At 43.1% G+C, this 24,953-nt stretch overlaps 1 protein-coding gene across 4 annotated transcripts in view; it reads left to right on the top strand.

The window, feature by feature from the left end:
* The window catches only part of DDI2 (DNA damage inducible 1 homolog 2), a 37,462-nt gene extending 17,883 nt beyond the window's left edge, over window positions 1-19,579 (top strand). The window contains exons 6-10 of one of the 4 annotated variants that reach the window (XM_069078443.1): window positions 612-740; window positions 2,386-2,489; window positions 3,827-4,016; window positions 6,652-6,714; window positions 10,866-11,003. In XM_069078443.1, the coding sequence (XP_068934544.1) occupies window positions 612-740; window positions 2,386-2,489; window positions 3,827-4,016; window positions 6,652-6,668 (440 nt within the window). In that variant the 3' untranslated portion in view covers window positions 6,669-6,714; window positions 10,866-11,003. Of the gene's footprint in view, window positions 1-611; window positions 741-2,385; window positions 2,490-3,826; window positions 4,017-6,651; window positions 6,715-10,865 lie in introns of those variants that run through there. The other 3 variants (XM_069078444.1, XM_069078442.1, XM_069078441.1) reach the window with 3 other exon arrangements.
* Window positions 19,580-24,953: the final 5,374 nt, after the last annotated feature.

Raw genomic sequence — 24,953 nt, 5'->3', positions numbered from 1 at the left:
AATGAGCAAGGGGAATTACAGTCTGGGGCAACCTGTCACATTTGCTCATGGAAGTAGTGTGGGATCAGCTTGGCAAGGTAGGGTTGATAGAGTGTGACAGACTTTGAAAGCCAGTCTTAGGAGTTTGGGCTTGATCCTACGCCTCACATCTCCAAGTTGTCACTGGGTAGTCTTAAAAGGTTCTGTGAAGATGGATTGCTGAACCTGAAAGCAGGTAGGCCACTGTCCTCATGTCGCAGTAAGACTGCTTGACATTTGAGTAGTTGAGGTATAATGTCCTGAGCTCCTGAAGTCTGTACTGGAAGGGCTTGTGGGAAAGAAGGAATGGAGAAAAGAAATCCAAGGACAACCCCTGGGTTTTAGTGACTGACTGCAAGGGTTTGATTTGGGGTGCCTGAACTAGTGAAGGTGCTCTTGGAGGAAGTGGCCAAGTCAGGATCTCAGAGGATGCGCTCTGTGTGTGTGGTGTGTCTTTTGCTTTGTGCTCCATCCCACTTAATGATGGTATGGATCTTTTTACTTCATGCACACCATGACTTAGGGAGTGAATTGAAGGATAGAGATTGTTAAATGATTCTCAGAGAGTTTGTGGTGCTGATCTCTCTTCCCAGGAGCCCAGATGACCATTATGAGCCAAGCTTGTGCAGAAAGGTGTAACATAATGAGACTTGTGGATCGCCGGTGGGCTGGAATTGCCAAAGGTGTTGGCACCCAGAAGATCATCGGCAGAGTGCATCTGGGTAAGTAAAGACCCAGAAGCTTAGTGTGGTTTTTTTTTCCCTTATGGTACTAAGATACACTAATTCTGCTAAATAGAATCTGTCGTCATTTTCCTGTATATGAGGGAGGGGGTGTCACTTTCTTCATAGAAGAATGATTGATTTTGTCATTGCTAGTATTGGCATGGCAGTACCAGTCACTGGAGGAAAAGAACTTCACCCTTCTGTTTATAGAGATCACCTGTTAGCTGGTGGGTGAGCTTCTTAGATCTCACAGTCTGCTTGCAGTCTGAGGAAGAGCACGTCCCTGTTGCTGGATGTCTCCAGGCGAAGGCTTCATGACTTCCTGGGAAGGATGTAGTATGGGTTAGGCTCCAGAGACAGCCTCTGATAAGGGCCCTCCTGACCAGTGCTGAGATCCCATGTTCCTAAATTTCTAAAATTTAGGAGGATATTCTTTGCTACTTGGGAAGCTGTGTTGAAGGCTTGAGGGCGGGAGGAGGCAGAAGCTTTAGAAATGATTAGTTCTCAAAGCCCAAGCTACATGACTCCAAGCTTCTTTCCCAAGAGTAAATTTAAAGCTGATAGAAAGGAGCAGCTAAGAAATACTATGTTCCCTTTGGCCTTTCTTCTTGAAAGTTGAAAGGGATTAAGTAGACCTGATTAAGATATCTGTTTACATACATGAAAGGTTTCCTTGTGGATGCCAGTCAGTCCTTTGGGCCATTCCTCTCTAGAAGCCCAAGGCTTCTTAGTCATGTCTGTTTTTCCTATGACCAGCTTCTCTCATCTAAATGTTCAAAACTGCTTAAAAAATAAAAATGTTAACTATTTTCTTAAATTTAATGGAGGATAACTGATACTCAAGTCAAGTATAAAATTACTGAGTCTCAGCCAGATAGCTAAGTAAACACACAAGTGAAAAGACTAACAGCAGATAAATTGCCTTTGGAAACATCGCTATCCCAAAGGAGGGCGGATGTTCCAGAATGGGTCATGTTCCATTTTTGTAAAATCCAGAAGCTCCAGAAAGAGGCTTGTCATTTGCAGGCATTTCATCCATTACATTTGACGAGCATGCTGCTCCAAAGGCAAACTGTGGAGGCAGAGCTAGTTTGTGTATGCCAGGGGGTAAGTTGTGGGGCGGAAACCAGAAGAGCAGAAGGAGGGTCTGAAGATACAGAGGCTTCTTTTTGCCTCGGACGAGATCGACATCTTACTGCATAACTTTAAAAGCTATGAGCGAGAAAATACTTCATGGCAGAGAAATGGCTTTTTTTCACAGTTTTCCCCACAAGTTCTGCATCTCCTCAAAATACCATCATTCTACCTTAGACTGAGCACCCCCATCACTTGTTTTACCCCAAGGAATCGCTTGAGCTGGAGCCCAGATTAGTTTTTAAACCAAGAAACAAAAATGATCATTGATGATTCCAAAATACTTAAATATACTCACAGAGATTTGTGTATAATTTGTATATATTTATCTTTAATTTATATATAATCACAGACATTGCCTCAAAAGTTTTGTCATTTAGAACTCTCATTGACTTCAGAATCTGCTAAAGGAAACTGCTGGGCCGTATTTCTAGCAATCCAGTTTCCAAAGGGTGTCCTAGGCCTTTATGAAACTAACAGCAATATTTTTTTTTACTCTCTGCTCAAGCTCAAGTTCAGATTGAAGGGGATTTCCTGCCGTGTTCGTTTTCTATACTTGAGGAACAACCTATGGACATGCTTCTGGGCCTAGACATGCTCAAGAGACATCAGGTAACTCCTGCTGTTCGTTCTTTTGTGGTCTAGTGGCACATGGCAGAGGTGGGAGGTATAACAACATCTGCTCATAATACAAAATGTTTATTTGAATCTGTGTCCTGATTGAGTATTTGAAATGGAGAGATGGAGAGCTGGGCTCAGACCAGAAAGCTCTCTCTGCTTGTTGCCTTCCTGGCCTGCCAAGATTAGACCTCCTAGCCTGCTGGAGAAGACGGGCTGGTTAGAGCACAAGGGGATATATCCAGTAGAAATGGTATCCTTTCCCATACAAGCTGTAATTTTTATTAAAATAATTCTGCGATTTGTTTGTAGGGAGCTTATGCAAGGTGGTTGCTCTAGGAGCTTAAGAACGCTGATTCCTAGATTCTACTAGGTAAAAAAAACGTCAGTCAACCTTGCCTTTAGATTAACGAATCGTCTGTAGTCATGTGAATACATTTGTTGGGACAGAGGATGCCCCGGTGCACTGACATTGTAAGGGCTCCAGGATGCTCTACTTTTGCTGATGAAACCCAACAATCGTTCACTGAATACTGCTTGTGCTCATGTCAGGGTATCTGTGTTGAAGGCATTAGTCCCTCCCCTCCAGGAGCTTACAGTCTGATAACCAGCACTCTCAGCAAGCAGGCAATGATGGATGAGTTTAGGGTGCTGCCTTTATATTATGGACACAGACCTACTTATGTATATGAGCTGATACCTGCAGGCAAGATACAGAATTTTACTCAAGTGAATAAATGCTTAGGGTAGCCCTATGATTCCATGGGTAAAGAGAACTCCCAGGGAGTTCGCCATTTCAAAACAGCACCTGTTCTTCCTGAGGGCCCCAAGAGGCTCAGCAATTTGCCCTGTGCTGAATGTAGACCTACTGTGTGTTCGAGGTGGCACTTGAACTCAGGGCCATCTCTCCTTCAGAGTGATCAGAAACAGACTTGTGGTTTTCTGTGTCCACTTAGCATCAGCTTGGATTCTAGGCATAGCAGACACAGGGCAGAGAATGCTGTTTTATGTTGAAGCAGAATATGTTTAAGCAAAATAATTTTGCAAATTATTCTTATATCTTAACATGATTGCTGTTAACTCCCAGTACCTGAAAACTCTCCGTTAATGAGCCGAATCTTAGAGGACAAAGCTCTAACCCTTTTAGCCAGAATGATTCACTTGACTTTCTTTGGAGCCTATAAGTGTTGCTTCTAGCAGATGATAATTTCCATTCAAGTGCATCTGAAGAGCTGGGCTTTTCTGATGACATTTAATCAAAATCAGCTCCAGCCTATGCATTGCCAAGCAGAATCCTTTTCATTTGGGGTTTGATTTCATCTCTCTCTCAGTGTTCCATTGACCTCAAGAAAAACGTGCTAGTGATTGGCACCACAGGCACACAAACCAGCTTCCTTCCAGAGGGGGAGCTCCCAGAATGTGCAAGGTTAGCATATGGTTCAGGGCGAGATGACATTCGGCCAGAGGAAATCGCAGACCAGGAACTAGCAGCAGCTCTTCAGAAGTCCGTCGAGGATGCAGGTATTTGAGCCAGCTGCATTTCCTACTTTGGGGACTGATGGGTGAGCCAGGAAAGGGCAGGCCTTAGAATGTAGGTCCCTTCTGATTCTTCTCCTCAGCCTCCACAGCCCACTGCCATTTCTTAATATAGTGAAGGAAAGCAGAGCGGTTCAGTCAGACGCAGAAGAAATTTGTTGCTAGGGGTAACGTCTATTAAGGAGTTCTTTCCTCATGAATCTTTTACTGGGTGTCTTATATTTCTTGTGTTTTTCCTAAAAGCCCCTGTATTTCAGAGAAAAGCCCCTTTTTATAACAGTGATATGTCTTGCAAACACCTGCCTCTCTTCTTATTGAGGAGATGCAAACCAGTGTGATTGCAATCATTCTTCTTCTCCTTTCCCCCCTGCGCCCTTTTGACAGGAAGTTGGACTCAGTGAAAAGAGTAGCTCTCTATCTGGAAAGGAATGCCCTTTCCTTTATCCTCTGTGTTTTCCCTGAAAATACTGCCAGAATCAGAAGGAGAGATAGCAAGGGAAGTGATTGAAAATTCAAGGGATTTTGGAGGCCTCTGATGAGACATGGCTGAACAGTGACATACAGGTCAGAACTGTCTCCTGTCCTTTTAGTCTTTTGCATTGTGACCTGGTAAGGCTAGAAACTAGTCACTTAGCCAGAATTTTCAGGGCAAAATGAATTGTGTCTCACATGACCACAGGTGATAAGGGGATGTACCTGTGTCTTAAAGGAAAACTTTAATAGTGAAGTGACTTTAGATTTTCCTCTGATTTGTTACTGAATACTAGCCAGCACTGTAACCTGGTCCATTTGGGGGTGGGAGCAGAGGGATGAGCTCTGTTGGCTTTACTTCTTTCTTGCTGGGTTGGGCCAGAGATGCCTGTATGGAGCATATTTCTAGTATTGGTGTTTTGCAGAGAGGTGGGGCCTTCTGAGGAGCTGCAAATGGAAAACTATTCAGAATAGGCACTGCAGAAGGGGAAGTATAGGCAATTTATAGCTCAAGCACAAGTGACTTTGTACAAACCCTTCCCCCACACACACATTTTGAATTATGTCTTTTTATGAAGACATTCCTTCCTTGGCCCTCGATTTGACTTGGGGAACAGTAGCTGATGATCATGGTGGTTTTTGATCTTCCAGCCCATTACCAGTTAGCCTTGCTGTTAGATGGTGAAGGGAAATGGTTGAAGAGAAGTTGGGCTAAGTCCTTTGGGAAGAGCAAACAGAACAGTAATTTTTTTTTTTCATTTTTCAAATGCTTTATTAACTTTTGATTTACATCATTAATTTCAGCCAGATTTTGAGTTACAAATTTTCTCCCTGTTTTTCCCCCACCCACCACCCCAGAATAGCAGTCCCACAGGATATCCCCTTCTCCAATCTGCTCTCTCCCATATCTTCTCCCATACCCCCTTAGACTTTTTCAGTAGGGCATGGTGGATCTCTGTGCCCCAGTGCCTGTATATCTTCTTTCCCAATTACATGACAGATAGTATTAATAATAGTATATATAATTTTAAACATTTGATTTTAAAACTTTGAATTCCAGATTCATTCCCTTCCTCCCTTGTCACCCACCCTTACAGGGAAGATAAGCTGATTCAGTATAGATTGTACATGTGTAGCTAATGCAAAACATTAACATAGTAGATATATTGTAAAAGACTGACTACATTTCCCTCCCTCCTATCCCACCACCCACTTGTTCTATTCTCTACTTTGATCCTGTCCCTTTTCAAAAGTGGGTGCTTCCAACTTCCTTCCCCCCCAGCGTGCCCTCCCTTCCAATCATCCCCCCTCTCATCCCCTTCCCCCTACTCTCCTGTAGGGTGAGACACCCTATTTAGTGTGTATCAGAACAGTAATTTATAAAGAAGGGGATAGAGAATCGCATTTGCTCTTTACCTCCTATTAGCAAAATGTAGCTGGTTTACTTCAGCCATAACATCCATCTCAGATGGAAATGGACCTGATTCTCTGCTTTGCCCATTGCCTCTGTCTCTCCTTTCTTAGGCTCACTGACTTCCTGTTGCTGGTGGGAAAACTAGACTTAAGAGTTCTGGTGCTAAAAGCAAAGGTTTTGAGGGCCAGGCTCCTGGCCTGGAAGGGAGCCTTGATCTTGGTCCCTGGGGCTGGGACTTGGCCCTGATCCTAGGGCCAGAAGCAGGGCAGCAAGTTAGGGTGGGGCTTGATTCAGATCAGGTTAGCTTTATTTTGTGAGATGGATGTAAGGTGAGGAAAAAGTAAGAGAAATTAGGACTGCACGTGGTGGTTCCCCATTACTACCACACAGACTTTGTTTCACCTAATCATTGTCCATCCCCCAAGGCAGCAGATCTTACCTGATCTTCCTTGCCCCGTGGTGCCTGTGACTTCTACCAGAGAGAGGTGTGTGAGGGTGTGTGTGAGAGAGAGACATGGGGCGTCTGGAAAGCCACAATGTGATGGGAGAAACAGCCCAAAGGGTGTCATGGACCATCCAGCAGAGCTCTCGGGTGACCAGGACCCCACACCTGCCCTACTCTGTCCCTGCCCCTCCCTGGCTCAAATCATGGCGGGCGTGACAACTGTAACCTTGCATGCAGTGTGGTTTGAGTTGTTAACCCACGTTTGCTTGTCTGTTTCCTAATTCAAACAGAGCGTCAGAAGCCTTGATGCATGTAATGTGTGTGTACTGCAGCTGGAATGGGCCTCAGACCAGGTATTTATAGCCATCACTCTAAGCCTTCAATACAGTCTTCATGTGATTGGTCTGAGGAAAGCTGGGATCTCACTTGTGTGTCCCACAGGTGTGATATGCAGGCTTCTTAATTCGCCATGTCACCTTGTTTAATCTCATTACAGCTAGCCTGCACGGAGCATATGTATGCTGGAAAACGAGTGTTGTATACACACGCACATACATACATGTAAATATATATGTATGTATATCAGTTCATGGTTTTATCATTGTCTTCTGTGGGAACTGCCCAAGGAAATTACCACATGAATTAAAAATTTAACAACTAACAGTGATGAATAACACAACAGTTTAAGCCAGCATAAAAAACATGAATAGTGATAACCTTCTCCTTTGGGTTTGTTGTGTCCCTTTCCTCTGAAAAGCCAAAAGTGCTTGGTTTGATCCCTCCTTGCAGAATAACTCCTTGGAAGATGCCAAGGTAGGAGTTATTTTCACCTTGGACCCCAAACCTCCATCTGGTCACAGAGTCAGTGGCGTTGACAGCCCTAGGAACCAGCCGCCTTCACCTCTTCAAGTGCTAACTGGGATCCCAGCCTGGCCATGGAGGACCCTCCGGAAAGATGTTGTTCTTCCTGTCCTGACATGGGAGCTATTAGCAGGACCAGGAAAGAAACCATCTTTCAAGTGCCTATTCAGGGTCCCATGAGCATGTTTGCTGGCTGGTTGTAGTTAGCTACATGGTGTTTTTTATCCCTTGCCACTGTCCTGTTAAAAACAGTCGTGGATGGGGCGGCTAGGTGGTGCAGTGAATAGAGCACTGGCCTTGGAGTCAGGAGGACCTGAGTTCAAATCTGCCCTCAGACACTTAACACAATTACTAGCCGTGTGACTTTGGGCAAATCACTTAACCCCAATTGCCCTCCAAAAAGCAAAACAACAAAAAAAACCAGTCATGATTTGATTGTTGATACCCCACTCTCCTCCCTCTGCCCTCCAGGGTATAGCAGCAAGCACCTCAGCATCCCCAGGGTGTCTGCCAACACAGGTTCTTGGATCTGCTTTGTTAAAGGAAAGCAGCTCAAAATGGCTTAACAAGCTTACTTTAATCAGTCAAACATATGTATCGTTTACCTAGTTCAGGGGGAAAAGGTCAGCACCCCGAACTTCAGAATATACAGACAGAATTATCAAGACAGAGACAGATCAAGTAGACAGATTTCCAAACTGTCCAACCATTACACCCATACCAAACAACATCTGGGTTTCAAAGCTGGGGCGGGGGGGACTCTGGACAACGGCTTTCCAGAGTTTCATCTGATCAGATCACAGAACATTTCTCAAAGTGAGCCCCAAAACAAAGCTACACATCAGGGCTTATATAGCCTTCTCCTGGCTCAGAGAATGTAACAACCTTATTGACCCACTGGCCAATCAAGAAGTATCTACTGAAAAACAAGCCTCCCACCCCAGGCTCCTGGTGCACTTTAGCCTAGGGGCAGGGAAGATCTTCAAAATTTACATTCCCATTACACAGAGTCCTCCAGTACAAAGCCAGGCCTCCGAGAAGTGCCAGAGATCACTTCCTTTTCTCTGTGCTGCTGGCAGTGAGGCTGACGGCCAGGGTCACCTTTGGCTTCTAGCCAAGCTTTATATCCAGAGCCAGGAGGCTGTTAGTGCCCTACAATCTGCCCCCCAGGGTATATGAGCCTAACCACATGGTCTCATTAGAGACATCTTGAGGCATCCAAGTCAGACTTATGGTATTTTATTCCCCTTCACTTATGAACCCTGAACAGGTTTCCTGAATAGGACATTAAACCTCTGGGGCTTGAGATGCTTGATGAAGGCTGGCCCTCACCTTAACTGAGCCACTGAGCCTCCTTTAACAGGTTGGCTGGTATGTGAACTCTCATGACTAGCCTCAGGACCACAGAAATAGGCAACTTTTTTTTTGGAGGGCAGTTGGGGTTAAATGACTTGACCAAGGTCACATGGCTAGTTTGTGGTTAAGTGTCTGAGGTTGGACTTGAACTCGGGTCCTCCTGACTCCAGAGCTGGTGCTGTATTCACTGTGCCACCTAGCGGCCCCAGTAGATAACTTTTAAGCTAGTGCAGAGAGACCAACTTGTAACTGAATCCCTGATAAGATGGGTGTGACTCGGTGGGAAGGAAATCTAGTTGGAAAAGTGGGACCAAAGCTATTTAGAGACTTAGGCTGTATATTGGTCCAGGTTTAAGTTCACTGTGAAGCCTCCCACTTGTCAGTGATCAGGAAATGAAAAAATCTAAGTGTGTAAATACACACATATGCATGAATGTTTGCAGGATTATATCCTTTTTTTTCCCAAACAACTGTTTAATAAATTGCCTGCATTTTTGTATCAATATTTTTTTTGCCCAGTTCTGTGATTTCATAGTTTTTGGAACCCACTTACCCTCCCCACTAATTAGAAATGGGCAAACTCATCTACAATTTGTAGTCGTCTGAGAGTTTAGAGGTCAGTGGTTTGCCCAGAGGCACACAGCCTGCATATATGTCAGAGGAAGAGTTGTGGACTTCAGCTCCTGTCTGCTTAAATCTTTCTGTCTTGATGATTCCTCCATCTGTGATCCTATCCCTTTTTCTTAAGGCCAACCTTACCAGTTACCCATTGGATATTTCCATTTGGATGTCTTGTAGATATCTCAGACTCAGTCTGCGCAAAGCTGAACTTATTTAAAAAAAACAAACCCAAACCCTGCTTTTCTTGACTCCCTAAATCCTGTTGAATCTAAAACTCCTTCTAGGTTCCTGACTTCTGAGACACCCTTGTGAAGTCATCCTCTCCATCACCTTTCCTTCTCCCCCAGGTGCCCATTCTTGTCATTTCTGCCCTCTTCGACATTTCCTCCCCTCCTTTCACAAAGCTGCCACCTTCATTCAAGCCTTCATCCCCTCTGAACCTGGAATACTCTGCTAGTCTCCCCTCCATTTTCATAGCTGCCACCCTGATTTTCCAGAGGTCCCCTTCTCATCATGCCATGTCCATATTCAGTCAGCTCTCACGGCTCCCATGCTCCTCTGTTGGGCATTTTTAAAGTCCATTCTAACCTTCCTTCACATTCCCTTTCCAGCTCCATTGTGGATTCCAGCCCACCTGGCCTTGCCTTTGGTGACATGGGCTGTCTGTCCCCATACCTGGAATGCATTCCTCAGCCCTCTCAGGATTCCAAGCTTCCTTTCTAGCTCTGCTTCGGCATCTTGACTCCCAGCTCACTGTGTCCTCCAGAAGTCACCTGTTACTGATTTTGTGCATACTTACATATACATGTGGCCTCTAGTAAACTCTCAGCTCCTCCAGAGCATGGCCACTTCCTCATTCTGTCTCTCTACCCCCAGTGCCCAGCACATAGAAGGCCCCTCATGAATACCAGTCTTGGATGCTGGCCTCCCAGGCTGATTTCTCTGACTACCTTGGCTTGATGCCTCCCATGTGCATTCCATGTTGTTTTATGAAGTAACTATCTGAGATACCTTTAAAGCTGCATTCTGCAGAAATAGGTTTTAGGATTTTCTCTGACTACCTCATCTTTCTATTTCCTCTGAAACTCTTCTTTCCTGCCATAGTGTATGCTGAAGGCCAAGATTAATAAAACAGTTAATGATAGCTTCTATTAATGTAGCATTTTCCAAACTGTTTACATAGATTATCTCATTTGATCCTCATAACAATCCTAGGAGGTAAATGCTGTTATTCCCATTTTGAGAATAAGGAAACTGAGACAGAGATGAGGTAGTTGGCCTGGGATCCCACAGCTAGAGTTGGTGTAAAATTGTAATTCAGGGCTTCCCTATGCCTAGTCTTACTTGATCCACTCCACCACACATGGCCCTCTGGAGGTCCCCAGAGGAGCAATAGCTTTTCTCTGCAGTTTTCCCACCCTGATCTGCCAAGATCTCATCTTGGCTTCTGAGCACCCAGTGGCTGCACAGCTGGGCAGGTGTCACCTCAGCACTGGGCATTAGTCATTATTTGAACGTCTGTTCATGAGACCCTGCATACGTAATATTAGATTGAACTGAATGTATTTTAGGAAGCACACATTTACACCTAATCTGCACTTTGAGGTTCATGTAATTTCTCTTTAATAGGTGCTAATGAGCTTCTCCTCCCTTTCTTCTCATGTAGAGAAAAGTGATAAAGAAACTACCTCACTGGGAACATCATCGTCACCAACCCTTGGTGGATCTGACAGTGCAGCCCATTCATTAGGACTCAGTTCTAAGATCAGTCACCCCGTAAGTCTTGATCGCTCTGTCTCTGCTCCTGCTTCCATCTGCTCCTACAAGCCCAGTTTACGAGAGATCGTGGATCCAAAAGCTGAATCCCAGATAATCTCGGACAAGAAAGAATGTCCTTCTCCTTTCCTGGACCTTCCTAGCCAGGCCTCATCAGACAGCACCATGGAAGACCAGCCTGCAGGCTGTCCTCTCTGGAATTCATCAAAAGAAGCAATCACGGCCGATAATCTGAAGAAATCTCCTGCTAAGGAAAGCATCAAAGAGCTTCTTGATATAGAACAAAATTTAGATGATTTGTCTGTCTTAACCACCCAGGGGCCCAATCCACAGCCATTTCTAGGTGAGAATGGCTCATGTTCACCTCACCAAGAACCAAGTCAGGGAACTGGCCTCCAACAACCCCCACAGTCAGGGCTCAAGTGGCCCAAGGTTGAAGCACAGAGTGAAGGGGAAGGTCCACAGCTCCCCTGGAGCACTGGGCTTGGCACTGCATTGCAGCCCAGCCTTCCTCCCCCCCAGCCAAAATCTATTGATTTACAAACCGAGAATCACCAGACTGAGCAACAGAAGCTGGGCCTTCCTTGTCTAGAAGACAGGACTCCATCATCAGCATCATCGGGGAGCTCACACATGGAAACAATCATGGAGATAGACATGACTGAGCAGGCCTTGGTAGCTGTGCATAGCTTGGCTAGTGGTCACAGTGCTGGCATGGAGCATGCCAGTGTTTCCGACCTCACTTTAGATAATCCTTGGCTGGAAGCTGAGGCATCAAAGCATAGCTCCTCTTCTATTATAGTGAGTAATCCTGTGTCAGCCGGCGATTTGAAGCCCCCAGAAAGTAATGTTGAAATGTCAGAAACAGATAGGGACCTGCCGTGTTTATTAAGGGAGAATGGCTCTTCATTAAGTCTGTCTGGTGATGGACTGGTCTCCACAGAACCTGCAGCATCTACAGAGGAGTCTGGCTTATCTGTAACAGCTGCTTTGAAGGAACTTCACCAACTTTTGGTCATTAGTTGTCAAGAATCTCCGGGAAGTCTTGTATCTGAAGAAGTACTCCATCACAAGGAAACAGCAACTGAAGACCAAGCTCACGTTAGGGAGAGCTCTGAGCAGCTACCTCCAAGTCAACATCCTCCGGCGGTCCTGGAGGGGCAGGACTCTCAAGAGTCCTCCCAGCAGCTGACATCTCTACCAGTGAAGACTGAGAGATTGACTCGGGTGTCCCCAGGTGCTGGCAGAGAGAATGGGATCAGTGGAGATTTGGATGAAAGCCTGGCAGCTGCCCCAGAGGATGTCAGGAAGTCACAGGAATCAAAGAGGGAAAACCGTTCTTTTACAGGGACATCTGCAGAAACAATGGATCAGTTAAACTCGGTAGGGGCAGAAATTGCACCCAGATACCTAGCAGGTGAGGGGGGTACCATCCTTCAGACCTCTCAGCAAACTGAGGCCTTGCCGTCCGATTTCGCACCAGTCCTCTCTCAGGACTCTCAGAACCCGTTGACAGGCATGCCTGAAATCAGGGAAAGTGTCGTCTGTCCTGAAGCCACAAGGCCCCTTCACAGACTTGAGCAACTAGTCAGCCCCCCAGCATCAAACCCCTCACTTCTCCCAAGCCACCTTTTCCCTCCTGCAGATGTGGACCGGATCCTTCGTGCGGGTTTTACTCTGCGAGAAGCTCTCGGGGCTTTGCAGCGTGGTGGCGGAAATGTAGACCTGGCGCTTCTCATTTTGCTGGCAAAGAATATCATCGTTCCTACATAACCATAGAAAAGGTGGACTTGACTAGTCCCCATTCCTTTGAAAAATAAATATCGATTTAGAGATATATATCTATATATATATATATATGTAGACGGTGTACGTAGAAACCTGCAAGCAGAATGTTGAGCCAGATTTTTTTTTAAGATTTTTATTTTCGGCCAAAGTAATTTATGATCTCTTGTCTAATGAATTTGTCTGTCACACTTGTTTAAAATTTGGGCCTTTTTAATGTATTGGCAATGTGTGCACAAGAGCTTTTTATTCTCAATAATGATGCATTCTGGAATAAAATGGATGGGTTTACATAAAGTGTAACATTTTAGGAGGAAGTTGAACATGTTGAAAAGCAGAAGCTATTAGAAATCCCACCACCTGTCCCGCTGAAAGCAGACTGGCTTCCTCCCTTGGTGTGCTCAGTCCATGTTTGGATGAAGGCAAAGCAGAGAATGCAGTGAAGCAGAATGTCCAGGTACAGACTAGAGGGAAAGCTGCTTTGCCCCCACAGCTGTGTTTGGAAGTGTTAGCCAACACTCTTAGTGGTGTCTTCTACCGATACTGCAGGGAAATGAAAGAACAATGCTAGTGTAGCTGCTGGAGTCCCTAGCTCTGAGCACGGGGCCTAACGTTTTTATGGGCATGAGAAAGTAGGTTCAGAACTTACTAATTCATACATGATTAGCTCCTGCACAATTTGCAAAAAATACTTGATGGAGTGGAGTTTCATTTTAAAGTAAAACTTGGTGCTACCCAGATTTTTTTTTAATTAAGGAAAAAAACCCAAGAGCCCTAAAATTCTGTCAGAAAAATTTAAAAACCAAGAGCCCTAAAATTCCATCTGCAATGAGCATGCTGACATGTTAAACTAAGAAGCTGCAATAGCTGAGACCCCAGGGGTCCCTAGAGGTTGGGTTTGTTAGATGACTGCACCCTAATCCTGAATGCCTGGGGTCTGTTTGCCCTCTGAGCTGATGGTTGTTACTGAATAATTACTGAGCTCTATGTGAACTGAGTGAGGCATGCAGCGATAACCTCGGCACTTATTTATCCTGGTCTTTAGAGGGCACAGACCCAACCCCAGTGATAATTCGAGCCCCGTGTTCTTCACTAATGTACAAGTGTGAATGAAGTATTTGTTTCTGACTCTTCAAGTGGCCTTGGTAAATCTGAATTTTCCATCTTTTTCTTCCAGAAGCCTCCCATTTAAAATTTGCTATCTTGGTTTTGGAAGCACGGAGTCAGAGCAGGCTATAGGGCATGGAGAATACCTTTCTTGTGGCCTTTGTGTTGAAGACCAGCCCCTGGGATCTCATTGTCCTGTGGGCCCCACTGTGCACTCCCTTTGGGAGTTCTCGTCTTAGTCCTTCTACTCCTGGAAGAGGGAATTGACTGTTAAGATTTATGAACATGACAAATCAGGATCTTTGATTGTAAATGAAAACGGAGGCCTTGCATCCAGTTTGTAAACTCTGAAGTCGCTTGGCTTCATGTGTATATTTTTAAAGACCTGCTGCTTCCATCCAAACCCAAGTCCATTGAGTATAGTAGGTGGAGAATTCATTTTCTCAGGAGCATTTTAAATTTTAATTTGGGGGTCTTGAGAAATATTCTTGTTTCATTCCTATACCCTTCTCTACTCTTTTTAAGAGGCTTTAGTGGCGGGAGGGGGGGGGGCGGGTTATAAATCACACATTGAACAGGTGGCAAAAAGAATGGTTAGCCGAGGAGCATGAAACTTTCCAGTAGAATGGTCAGGCCACCGTTGAATAATTGTAGACTGGTTTGGATTATAGACCCCTATGCCTGTCCCCACACCAAAGATTTGAGATGCAATATGGAACTGTTTACAGGCTTTTCATGACCCCCCCCCCTTCTAGAGCTGTAATTGGAACTAGGTCATTTATATTGTAATTAGTGCAAAATCAAGTAATAGTCCTGTGGATCTGCTCTTTATGGTTAAGGAATAAAAATGGTGATCATGGGCTATTTTCTGAGCACAGACTTCTGGAAAGGGGACAATGATTAATGGCAACAGACCCTTTTTCCCAAAGGCCTTCTGTTTGAAGATAATTTTCTGTTTTGAGGATAGCAGAAATTAACTTTGGCACAAAACCATTCCTTGGGGGCACAAAAGACATTCCATATCTTAAAGGCACTCGAGAGTGGCCATCAGTGGCACAGAGAATTCTGAGGGGTTGGGTGGAGGGGACTTTTGTGCCTGATTTTTAGGAAAAATTACATATGCCTGCAATTATGCAGGTCTTCATCTAAAGAACACTGAATGAAATTCTGGCCCTGAAGGGCATCTGCCAAAATCCTTAATTTTTGTTTTGTTTTCAACATATGATTATTCCTAATCCATTTGTGTGAACAAAAACCCATCAATGTTTTTGTGTTAAAATTGTGTGTGCTGTGTTTTAATTCAGCAGGAACTAGAAACCTATCAGATTTGCTGAAGACACTTTGGAATATTTTAGCTTAGCAATGTAACCTTGCATTTTTTTTCTTACTATGTAATCCATTAAAGTACAGTTAGCTCTGAAAGGACAGTGACTACAGTGACTTTCAAACTTAACATTCGTAGGTGTGACTGTTAGGTGAGTGTTCCGATGATGGGTAGAGCCAATGATGGCTCACTGTTTATCGGTTATGATCAACCTTCAGGGTCAAAAACTTGACTCGGAAAATTGTGGGCAGAGCTGACCTTGTAGTTCTCTTTATTTAAATGTACACTGTTCTGTAATTTGAAAAGAAACTTCCTATCTCTTCCTGTAACCCTTCTACAACTTGCATTTTCTGCTACTTTCTGGCAGTCTTTCCTGGGCAGACCCCTTGAGGGGGCATCCTCAGCCCATTTGCATTGTATCAAATACTGGGTCATCAGGGGTCAGTCTCCCAGAAGTGGGGAATCTGTGTCCTCAAGCCACACATGGACCTCTAGGTCCTCAAGTGCAGCCCTTTGACTGAATCCAGATTTCACAGAACAAATCCCCTTAATAAAAAGATCTGTTCAGAACTTTGAACTCAGTCAAAAGGCTGCACCCAAGGACCTAGAAGGCCACATGTGACCTCGTGACCTCACTGCTCCAGGTTTCCTACCCCTGCTAGACTTTGTTTGGGCTGTTAACACCAGCCAGTTTTTGGTTAGAAAAGGGATAGGGATAAGAGATCCATGAAAACGTTAATTCTTGTCTACAGACCTTTGCTTGAAGTTGTATGAGTCTGTCTCTGCTGAGTTCATGTAGCCTCTTATTTTTTCCTTAAACCTTAGCTTACATGATATTACATTCACAGATCCCCAGTTCATTGTGGTCTGGGAGGTTTATAGGGCAGTTTGAGGAGTCCAGCGACCACAGTGGAGCCTTCTTTCCCTAGTCCCCAACCTATGATGTGAGCCATAAGATGTTCTTTTTTTAAAACCATATATACACGTATATATACTTAGACATGCATATATGAGCATACACATATATCTATTTAAAATACATGGGATTGTCTTTATGATTCCATATATTATATATAAAGTAATATATAAATACACAGGATGAGGCAAAATTTAAATAAAGGTTCCACATCCTAATACAAGAGTGAAACAAAATAAGAGCAAATTTTGTTTTTTACCCACAGATGACCCAACTACAGTCTGCCGACCAGTGACATGCCAGCTTCTGCCTCAGAAGCAAACCTTACAAAGGATAAGCAGCAGTTCATGTAAGGGGATTGGCAAATGTTCCAGTTTCCTTTTGCTTTTCATAAGCCATCTAGATAGAGTATAAACTGAAATAATTGAGCTGCTAAATGGTTTGTACACTCTTGTGAGGCCAATCTACAGTTTTCATTGTAGATGTTTACATTTCTATTAGCACTGTGTTTCCTTGTGGTAATGGAGACTTGTTTTACTGTGATACTGCTTGGTTGGCTTCTCCTCTCACTACAAATGTTCTCTAAGAAGTCTGATTTCTCTTTTTGAGCAGATAGGGTGATAGTCTTTGGATGATTTGGGATTGGATAAAAAGCAAATGAAACAGCCTTGCTATTTCTTGAAAACTAATTTTAACTGAGGGAGAGGGAAAAAAATATTCTTTTTCCACTGACGGACTTAAAATACACTCCCAGCACACATATTTAGAGTGTATATTGAAATAATGGTAGGGATTTGATATGATTTGTGGTCCAACTTGTGGACCTAAATGGTCAACAGTGAAAATAGAGATGGAACTTTGGCAGGTAACTGAGTGAATGAGAGGAGGAAGGAAGTGGTTGGGTGAAGTTTTTGTTTGCTTTTTGTGCCATGGTTCTACAAATAAGTCAGGCATTTGATAGGATATTGTGGTAGAGGAGAAAAATTGAAGTTATTCCTTTGGGGGAGGTCAAGGACGAATCATCATTTCTGAGGTACAAACTAATACTCATCTCTAGTCATGATAAATGGCTCCAAGTTGGGTCCCTAGCTCCCACATACCCCAGAATGTTGCCTTCTAGGAATTGAGTGTATGTAATCAACATGGTAGAATATAGAAGGGGCAGATGGGGAGATAGTCCCAACTTAGTTCAGTCCTTGCTCTTCCCAGAGTTGGACTGAACCCTAACATCCTTGTAATAATCCTCCTAGTTAACCTCAGGAACAAAGTCTGCTTTGGCTTATGGCATGATTCTGTGACTTTGAACTGGTAGAGAAGTTTGATAGAAATTTGAGGCTGTAGATGTTACTAAACTCTCAAAAACCAGATTTAAATAGAAACAGGTAATCCAGAAGTTCCTGGACTAGTTGGCAGCCATTGGTCCAAAGAACAAGTAGGGCCATAATTGGCGCTTAGCTGAGCAGTTTAGAAGAATTGGCGTTCTTGTTCTGTGTCTTGGCTTTCCATTCATGAGTTAAGCCAGCAGCTCAAAAAGAGACGTGCTTTGACATACAATTAGCTATGTATTACTGTAATAGGCAGCTGATGAAACTCGCTGAGAAGTTGGCAATGCTTAGACCCTGAAAGCTACAATGATTTTCTGTTAGAAGAGCCTGACTAAAGGAGTCTTTAACACAGGGGTTCTTACCTAGCTTGAGGTCAGTGAACTTTTTAAAATTCAATATTGTGATAACTATTTCAATATCATTGATTTCCTTGGTAATCCCCTTTTATTTTAGGCATTTATAAACATTGTGAGAAGAGGATCTGTAGCCTTGATGAGACTTCCAAAGTGGGGTTCATGACATAGTAAGAAGCCTGGTTTAGATGAAGTGGCCTCATTTTACCCATCCCAGCTCTATTTGCCTAGGGTGTGTGTGTATGTGGGGGGCCATTTAGTAAGCTTCAGGTCTGGTGGTGTTGAGTTTGGGAATGCAAAAACCCAGTGGGTTTGTTGGAGGTTATTGTGGGGGTTGGTATAGTAAGGCTTTAAAAAAACAAACCTAAAAAAGTGAAGTTAACCTCAAAATACTAGGAAATGAAGCATTGAAACCTCCCTATTTTAGGGGGGAAAACCCAACAGCCCTGAAATACCCCACCCTTCATGAGATCTACCATTGCAGAATTAGAATACCCTTTTTAAGAGAAGCAGTAATGCCGTAGTGGGTAGAGGCCAGCCTTGTAGGCAGGAGGGCCTGGTGGGTACAAGTCACCTTAGCTTCTCAGTGCCCCAAGTAACTCTTAAGACAAGGCTACAGATAATTTGGAGATCTACAGCAATGAAATCATGATTTGGGTTTTTTCCTCATATACCAAGGGTTTGTCACAAGTGAAATCACAGGTCTGGCCATCCCTTTCCCTCTTCCCCCCAAATAATCTCTTTAAATATACACTTTTAAGAGCTTTGCTGCATGAACTATGACTTTTTATCATGGGATACAGGGAGGGGGGGAGCAGTTAAGGGGAGATGGGGGTAATCAGGTTTTTTCCACATAGAAATCTCAACCAGCCGAGAAATGACTGTTTACAAAATTTTACTTTATAATTTTCAATGATTGTCTCTAGCATAAAAAAGGTACACCTCCATTGACCTTTTCCTCATTTTCAGGTTACTGTCTTTCAAGGTTACTACTCTGGTTATTTGTTTTAATTTTCCATGAATTAAGCTCCGTTCTTCAAGGCCATTGGAGCTGTCATCTGGCCTTTATGACTGCTTCCTTTGGAATGTTATTCCCAATCTGTGTTCCCAAAGCTCTGGGGATACTTGTATTCAGAATGCTTCAAGGGCTAGCAGTGGTTGGTCTTGCCCTTCACTACAACCTTATATGTAAACATTTGTTTGCATGTTTTTATTATTTTCCAACTCTGTGAGCAGGTTGTGCATGGGAGCAGGGAACCTTGAGGAGAGATTGCCATGTTCTCCTTCCTTTCCCTTCCCCTTTTACAACTGCCCTTGAATTTTCCGCTTGAGCATGGTGATTGAGCAAAGGTGATTATGGACTTTTCTTTCGAATCATTGAAACAGCATCAGTGTTTTACAAGAACTGGGCTCATCTGCAGTCCACCCATGCTTGCCAGTAGCTCAGCCTCTCACCCCACAATGCTTTGGTTTTGAGAAGTCAGAAAAACTCTCCTGGAGAACTTACAGGAGCCAAGCTCAGGAACCCCATAGTCGATCCCTTTGTGCTGTCGACCTTCGGGGCTGGCTGACCATGTGCTTTGTCTGTAGCCAAGTTGGGCTTTGAGTTTCTTTTGGCAAATACTGAAATATTTCAGTATATGAAATACATGTCAGCCTGGAGTAGGGAAAACACTTGATTCTTTTTAAAAAGGAAAAAGAAAGGAAAAAAATGAGGACTTTGTTGAGGAAAATGAAGTTGATGTATAAAAAATTTGATATTTAAAGACAATAAAAACTTTTATCATGATACTATTGTTTGGTTAGTTTATTTTAAATCGAAGTGTAGTTTGCTTGACTCCTTTGCCTGTTAAGGTGCTGTCTTTGTGCATGGAGATACCATGGCATTCAGTCTTAAGTTCTGAGAGAGATTGTGTAGCATGGGGAAAAATGTTAAAAATATATATATATATTGTAAAAGGATTGCTGTTAAGTGACAGTGCCTGGCACAATTAGGTGCCTAATAAATGCTTATTGATTGATGAAAATGGTGTGTATTTTGGGTAATATTCCACATGCAACAGGGAAATAATACTAGTGAGATGTGTAGTATCAGTTTCTGAAGCCTAAACAGACCTTCCCAGAGGTTGAGCCTTCCTGTGAGATGGGATGGAAGCTGATAGAGAAAAGTAAAGGGGCATAGGCAAGTTAGTACTCATTTGGCTGACTTACAGGAACCCACCCTCCCCATTGGGCCAGTGGTGCCTGGTTTTTGGAGTTGATTTAATGTAGTTTCATAACTGATTACTTCTTACCCTCTTTTTTTCCTCATCCTCTCTTAAGTACCGCATACTATTTATAGTTGTTTTAATGGAGTAAAAAAGCATTTTGTCCCGATGTTTGAGAGACTCCTTGGAGTATTGCAAAAGCAAAGGTGGAAGTCACTCCCTTATCAACTTAACTTTTTTATTCCACAAACTATCAAAACACTCCTAACCAACTTCTACTCCATCAGGGACTAAAATGTCTATACTCTGCCCTAGAGATCCATTGCTGGGCTTGGAGGTTGAAGATGATCAAGTCCTATGTATGACAAAATGCACACAGCTGCACTTGGTAGTAGCAAAGACCTAGAAACAAAGTAGGTATCCATTGGTTGGGTAATAGATAAGCAATGAATGGTGCATAACTGTAACAATATTGGTGTTGGACAGCAATGAAAACAGGTGACTTAGGAGCATTGAAACCACTCACATGATAAGAGGAGGGAAGTGAACCAAACCAGTAGAACCACATGCCCAGTGACTGCATCGCTGTCACAAACCAACAATGGTGTGTCATTGTAATGACCAAATTTAGATGCTAGGAGATGCTCTTGCGTTCACTGAATAGGTGGGGACTGGGGTGGGGGGGGTGGAATGTTGCGTGTGTGGTCACACAGGATTGATGGACCAGGTTTTGCTTAACTTTTTTAATCTTGAAAGGAAAGGCTCAATAGGTAGGGGAGAGACTTTCCAAAATGAGTGGTTTAAAAGCAAAAAAGAATAAAGACAATATGAAAGGGATACAATTAGGTGATTTTTAAGTTCCTTCTCTACCACGAATCCTGTGATTTAAAAAATCTCTTAATGATTTCATTTATAGGATCACAGATTTAAGGGAAGGAGGGAATAACTTTTGCTGTCATCTAGCTTAACTAATTTCACCCAGCAGGGAACTGAGTCCTAGCAAAGTTACTGTGAATGACTCTTCACCAACCATAGTTGCATATGTAAGAGATAAAGAGCTGGGATTTGATCGAAAGTCCTCTGATGCCAGACCCAGTACTCTGGTCAACACTGTCTGTCTCCCTGGTTTCAACTGAAATCCTCTTAATCCCTTTATGGCATTGTCTCTAGTTGAATTCATCTCTTTAGAAATCAGAAGGAAAAGTCTTTAGTTAAATTTGGCAGTTGTGGGTTTTGACTAAGGATGCATTACAGAGCTGAAGGAATTAAAAAAAAAAACTGGGCCAGCTGCTGAGGAAAAGCAGAATAGGAGAACTTCATAAAGAATGTGGCATTACTAATTCTAGCAGAACCTGACTATAAACTGGATCCTTTTGTGTCAGGCCAGTGAACTTTGACCAACCAAGTAATCCCTACTGACAACTCATGAGTATAATAATTGGCTTAGCCAATCCTCCTTTCCTAATTAGATGGAAAAGGAGGACTTAATCTTGAAAACAGACTGGAGTCATAGAATTAAAAACAAAAAAAACAAGAAGAAACATCTCCCCTATAGCTGGACACAGCCACCTTCAGGTTGAGGTGACTCAAACCCATGTATTCTCCCTGTTCCCCAGGTCAGAGGAATTTAAATATTACTCTGTTAAGTTTATAAACCACAGGTTGACCCCAAAGGATGCTTTGGGAGTCATCTGCAGGGAGATGATCATTAAACCTGTGGGAGCTGATTGCAGTCCTTAGAGGTCATCTTGTCCAGCTCTTTAGGACAAGGACAAAGGAAACAGGTTTAGGGGGAATGATGAGTTCAAGGTCACATGGATAATTGGTGGCAGAGCTTAGATTAGTCTCCATTTCATTCTCTTTCTGGATATTGCTGCCAAAGGTAAGGGATATATCCCCCAAACACACTCTTCCTTAATGGATATTTATGTCTCCATTGTGTAAAATCACCTCAACCTTTAAAAAGGATCACATAAGACATTATTAGGTGCTTACTAGCTTTTCTGGTGTATTGCCTTTTATTTTTTCCAGACATGGATCAAATTTTGTCTCAGAGTTCTCCCACACATATACTATTGTCCAATCAGGTGAATAAGCTCATATTCAGTTCTGTTCCTAATTTAATAGACTTATTAGTTATTTCCCTTTTCAGTCATATTTGCAGGCAAAAGAGAAGTAGCCTTGCATATGTCCATTGTTTCTACATCAAATGAGCAAATAATGTACATCACAGTTTAAGTTTTACTATGAGATATGTCCAGAGCCAAGGTTTGTTCCCCATTCCACTCAGGTGACTAACCAGCAGTTAAGAAACTGGTTGGGGGTCAGTGGTGAGAACTTCAGTTTTAGTTCTCAGTCCTAAAGTTGTTTGACTATCATGTTCCTCCAGGACAGCATTTTCCAAGCTTATTCTGCAGCAAAACTCTCCAGGGTTTGAGTATATTGATGGAACCTATTAATTCTGGGCCACAGGCTCTAAAGGACAGTTTAGGATATCACTTAAGCTTTTAAGGGATCACAAGATGTTTAGAGAACAGCTGAGGAAACCAAACCTATTTTCTTGCTGAAAATTGGCTATCTATAATTATTTCAGAGGGGAAAACGTCACTAGAATTATTTCATCACAGAACCCCTCACTGTGTAATGCTAGGGTTGAAAGGATCATAGATTTAGAAAGGGACTTGGGAGGTCATCTTCAAACCTTTCACAAAGATGTAGCAACAAACCTAGAGAGGTTTTGATTTACCCAGACTCACATTGGTAGTAGGTATGGTGGAGCCTGAAGCCTCAGGCTGTACCACTTCAGTTTGGGAAGCTCATGAAGGGCAAAGGGATGAGAAGTAGTGATGTGTAATGGAAAGAGCACTTTCCATTACAAATCCACAAAATGGATTTGGAGTCAGAAGTTAGAAAACTACCATCAATGGAAATGGGGAATTCAATAATAAGGGCTGGCTTAGAATCCCATCTCTGACACTTACTGAACTGCAAGCCTAGGTTCTTCTATGTGTCTGACCTCTCTGTCTCCTTTGCTGGATCAACATCCATGTCCTGACCCTTTCTCTGGATGGATTCCAAGGTTCCACCTTGGACTGAATCTCTAATTAGCTCCCGTGGACTAAATTATTCATTCCATCCAGGTGTATCTAATTGGCTCCCAGGTTCCAATCCGAAATCACCAATGCTACCTATTGGAATTTCCCCATAGGTCTCACAAATTCAACAGGTCCAAAACAAAACAGAATTCCCAGCTTCTCCCAATGCATCCTTATTCCCAAGTCAGTTCCTGTGGGAAGTACCACTAGTCACCTGTGTTGAAAATCTCAAAGTTGTCTTTCAGTCTTCATTCTCCCTCATCCCTCCACATCCTATCAGTTGCCAAGTCTTGCTGATTCTACTCCTACGTATGCCTCACATCCATCCCCTTGTCTTCTCCTCATACAGCCACCATTCAGACCTTCATCTCTTTTCACCTGGACTATTGTAACAGCCTCCTAATGGGTCAAGTGTCTTCTCTCTACAATCCACGCTGCACACAGCTACCAAAGTGATGTTTCTGACCATGTCTCTCACCTGCTCAAGCAATTCCAATGGCTCCTTATGCCTCTGGGATGAAATATAAATTATGTTCAGCATGTAAAGTACCTCACAAACTATATCCAACCTAACTCTGCAAGCTTGGGACACATTCATACATTTTAGAAGATGATCAAACTGACCTTTGTACAGTCCCTCATACATGACATTCCACCTCCCATTCTCTGACTTTTCATAGGTTGTCTCCTAAGACCAAGATGCTCACCCTTCTTCCCTCTTCTTCATAGAATCCTAGCTTTGAGGTGGAGCCAAGATAGTGTTAAGCTGAGCATTTTTGCTGAGTTCTCTAAACAACTAAAAAATAAAAAAAATTTAAAACCTGTGTCAGGTCAAATTCTAAGCAACATAAACAACAAAAAGTCAAACTGAGTTATTTTTTCAGTCCAGGACAACTTAAGAGGACAGAAAGAAAGGTCTGTGGACACTGGGGTTGGGGCTGACTGGTAGCATGGAGCAGTGGAAGCAGAGTGGACTGTGAGCCTTGGAGGTGGTGGCAGCAAGAGTGGCAGTGGTAACAGGAGTTCTCGGCATCCAGAGATGGTAAAGGAATTGAACAATGGGTCAAAAAGAGATCGTAAGAGACCCCTGTGCTCACACTAGAGCAGGATTAGGTACCATTTGGCAGCTCCATTGCCCGTTACTCAGATCCTGGTTGTAATTCGAGGGCAGAGAGGAGTGCTTTTGGTCACATGGGAGTAGGGGTCTTCTTGGGAACAGGTAGAAGTCATACGGTGGAGGACTTAACTGCAAAGCAGTATGGGCCATACCTGGGTAAGGACAAAAACACAGAACAAGAGGACAGATGTCCCTAGAACATACCACCTTGGAAGCACTGAAAACTTACACATCCTCAGACCCAGTTTTAAAAATAGCAGAACATAAAAGGCTAAACTCAGGATGGTCATTCACTCCCACCCACTCACCCTAGAAGTCAGCAAAACTCAATTGTAACATAAAGTCCAAAGTTAAGAAATAGCCTGAAAAAACTAGCAAACTAAAAAAAAGAACCTTACTATAAAAAGCTACAAAAATGGGGACAGGGAAGCTCAAGACTCTTTAAAAAAAAAACCAACAACAACCTTCAAAAGAAGATGATAACTTGAAAATACAAGCAAAATTAACAGATTGAACACAATCTGTACAAGAATTCTAGAAGAATTAAAGAACAAAGAACAAAAAAAAAGTTTTAATCAATAAGAATAGTAGAGGAAAATCTAGGAAAAGAAATGAGAGTAGGGGGTGGCTAGGTGGCACAGTGAATAGAATACCAGCCCTGGAGTCAGGAGGACCTGAGTTCAAATCCAGCCTCAGACACTTAACACAAAAACTAGCCGTGTGACCCTGGGCAAGTCACTTAACCCCAA

This window comes from Petaurus breviceps, unplaced genomic scaffold (assembly GCF_028583685.1).
Source record: "Petaurus breviceps papuanus isolate PSGF00001 unplaced genomic scaffold, PetGlider_PUasm1.0 91041, whole genome shotgun sequence".
Lineage (NCBI taxonomy): Eukaryota > Metazoa > Chordata > Mammalia > Diprotodontia > Petauridae > Petaurus > Petaurus breviceps.
This window is presented reverse-complemented; position numbering and strand designations above follow the sequence as displayed.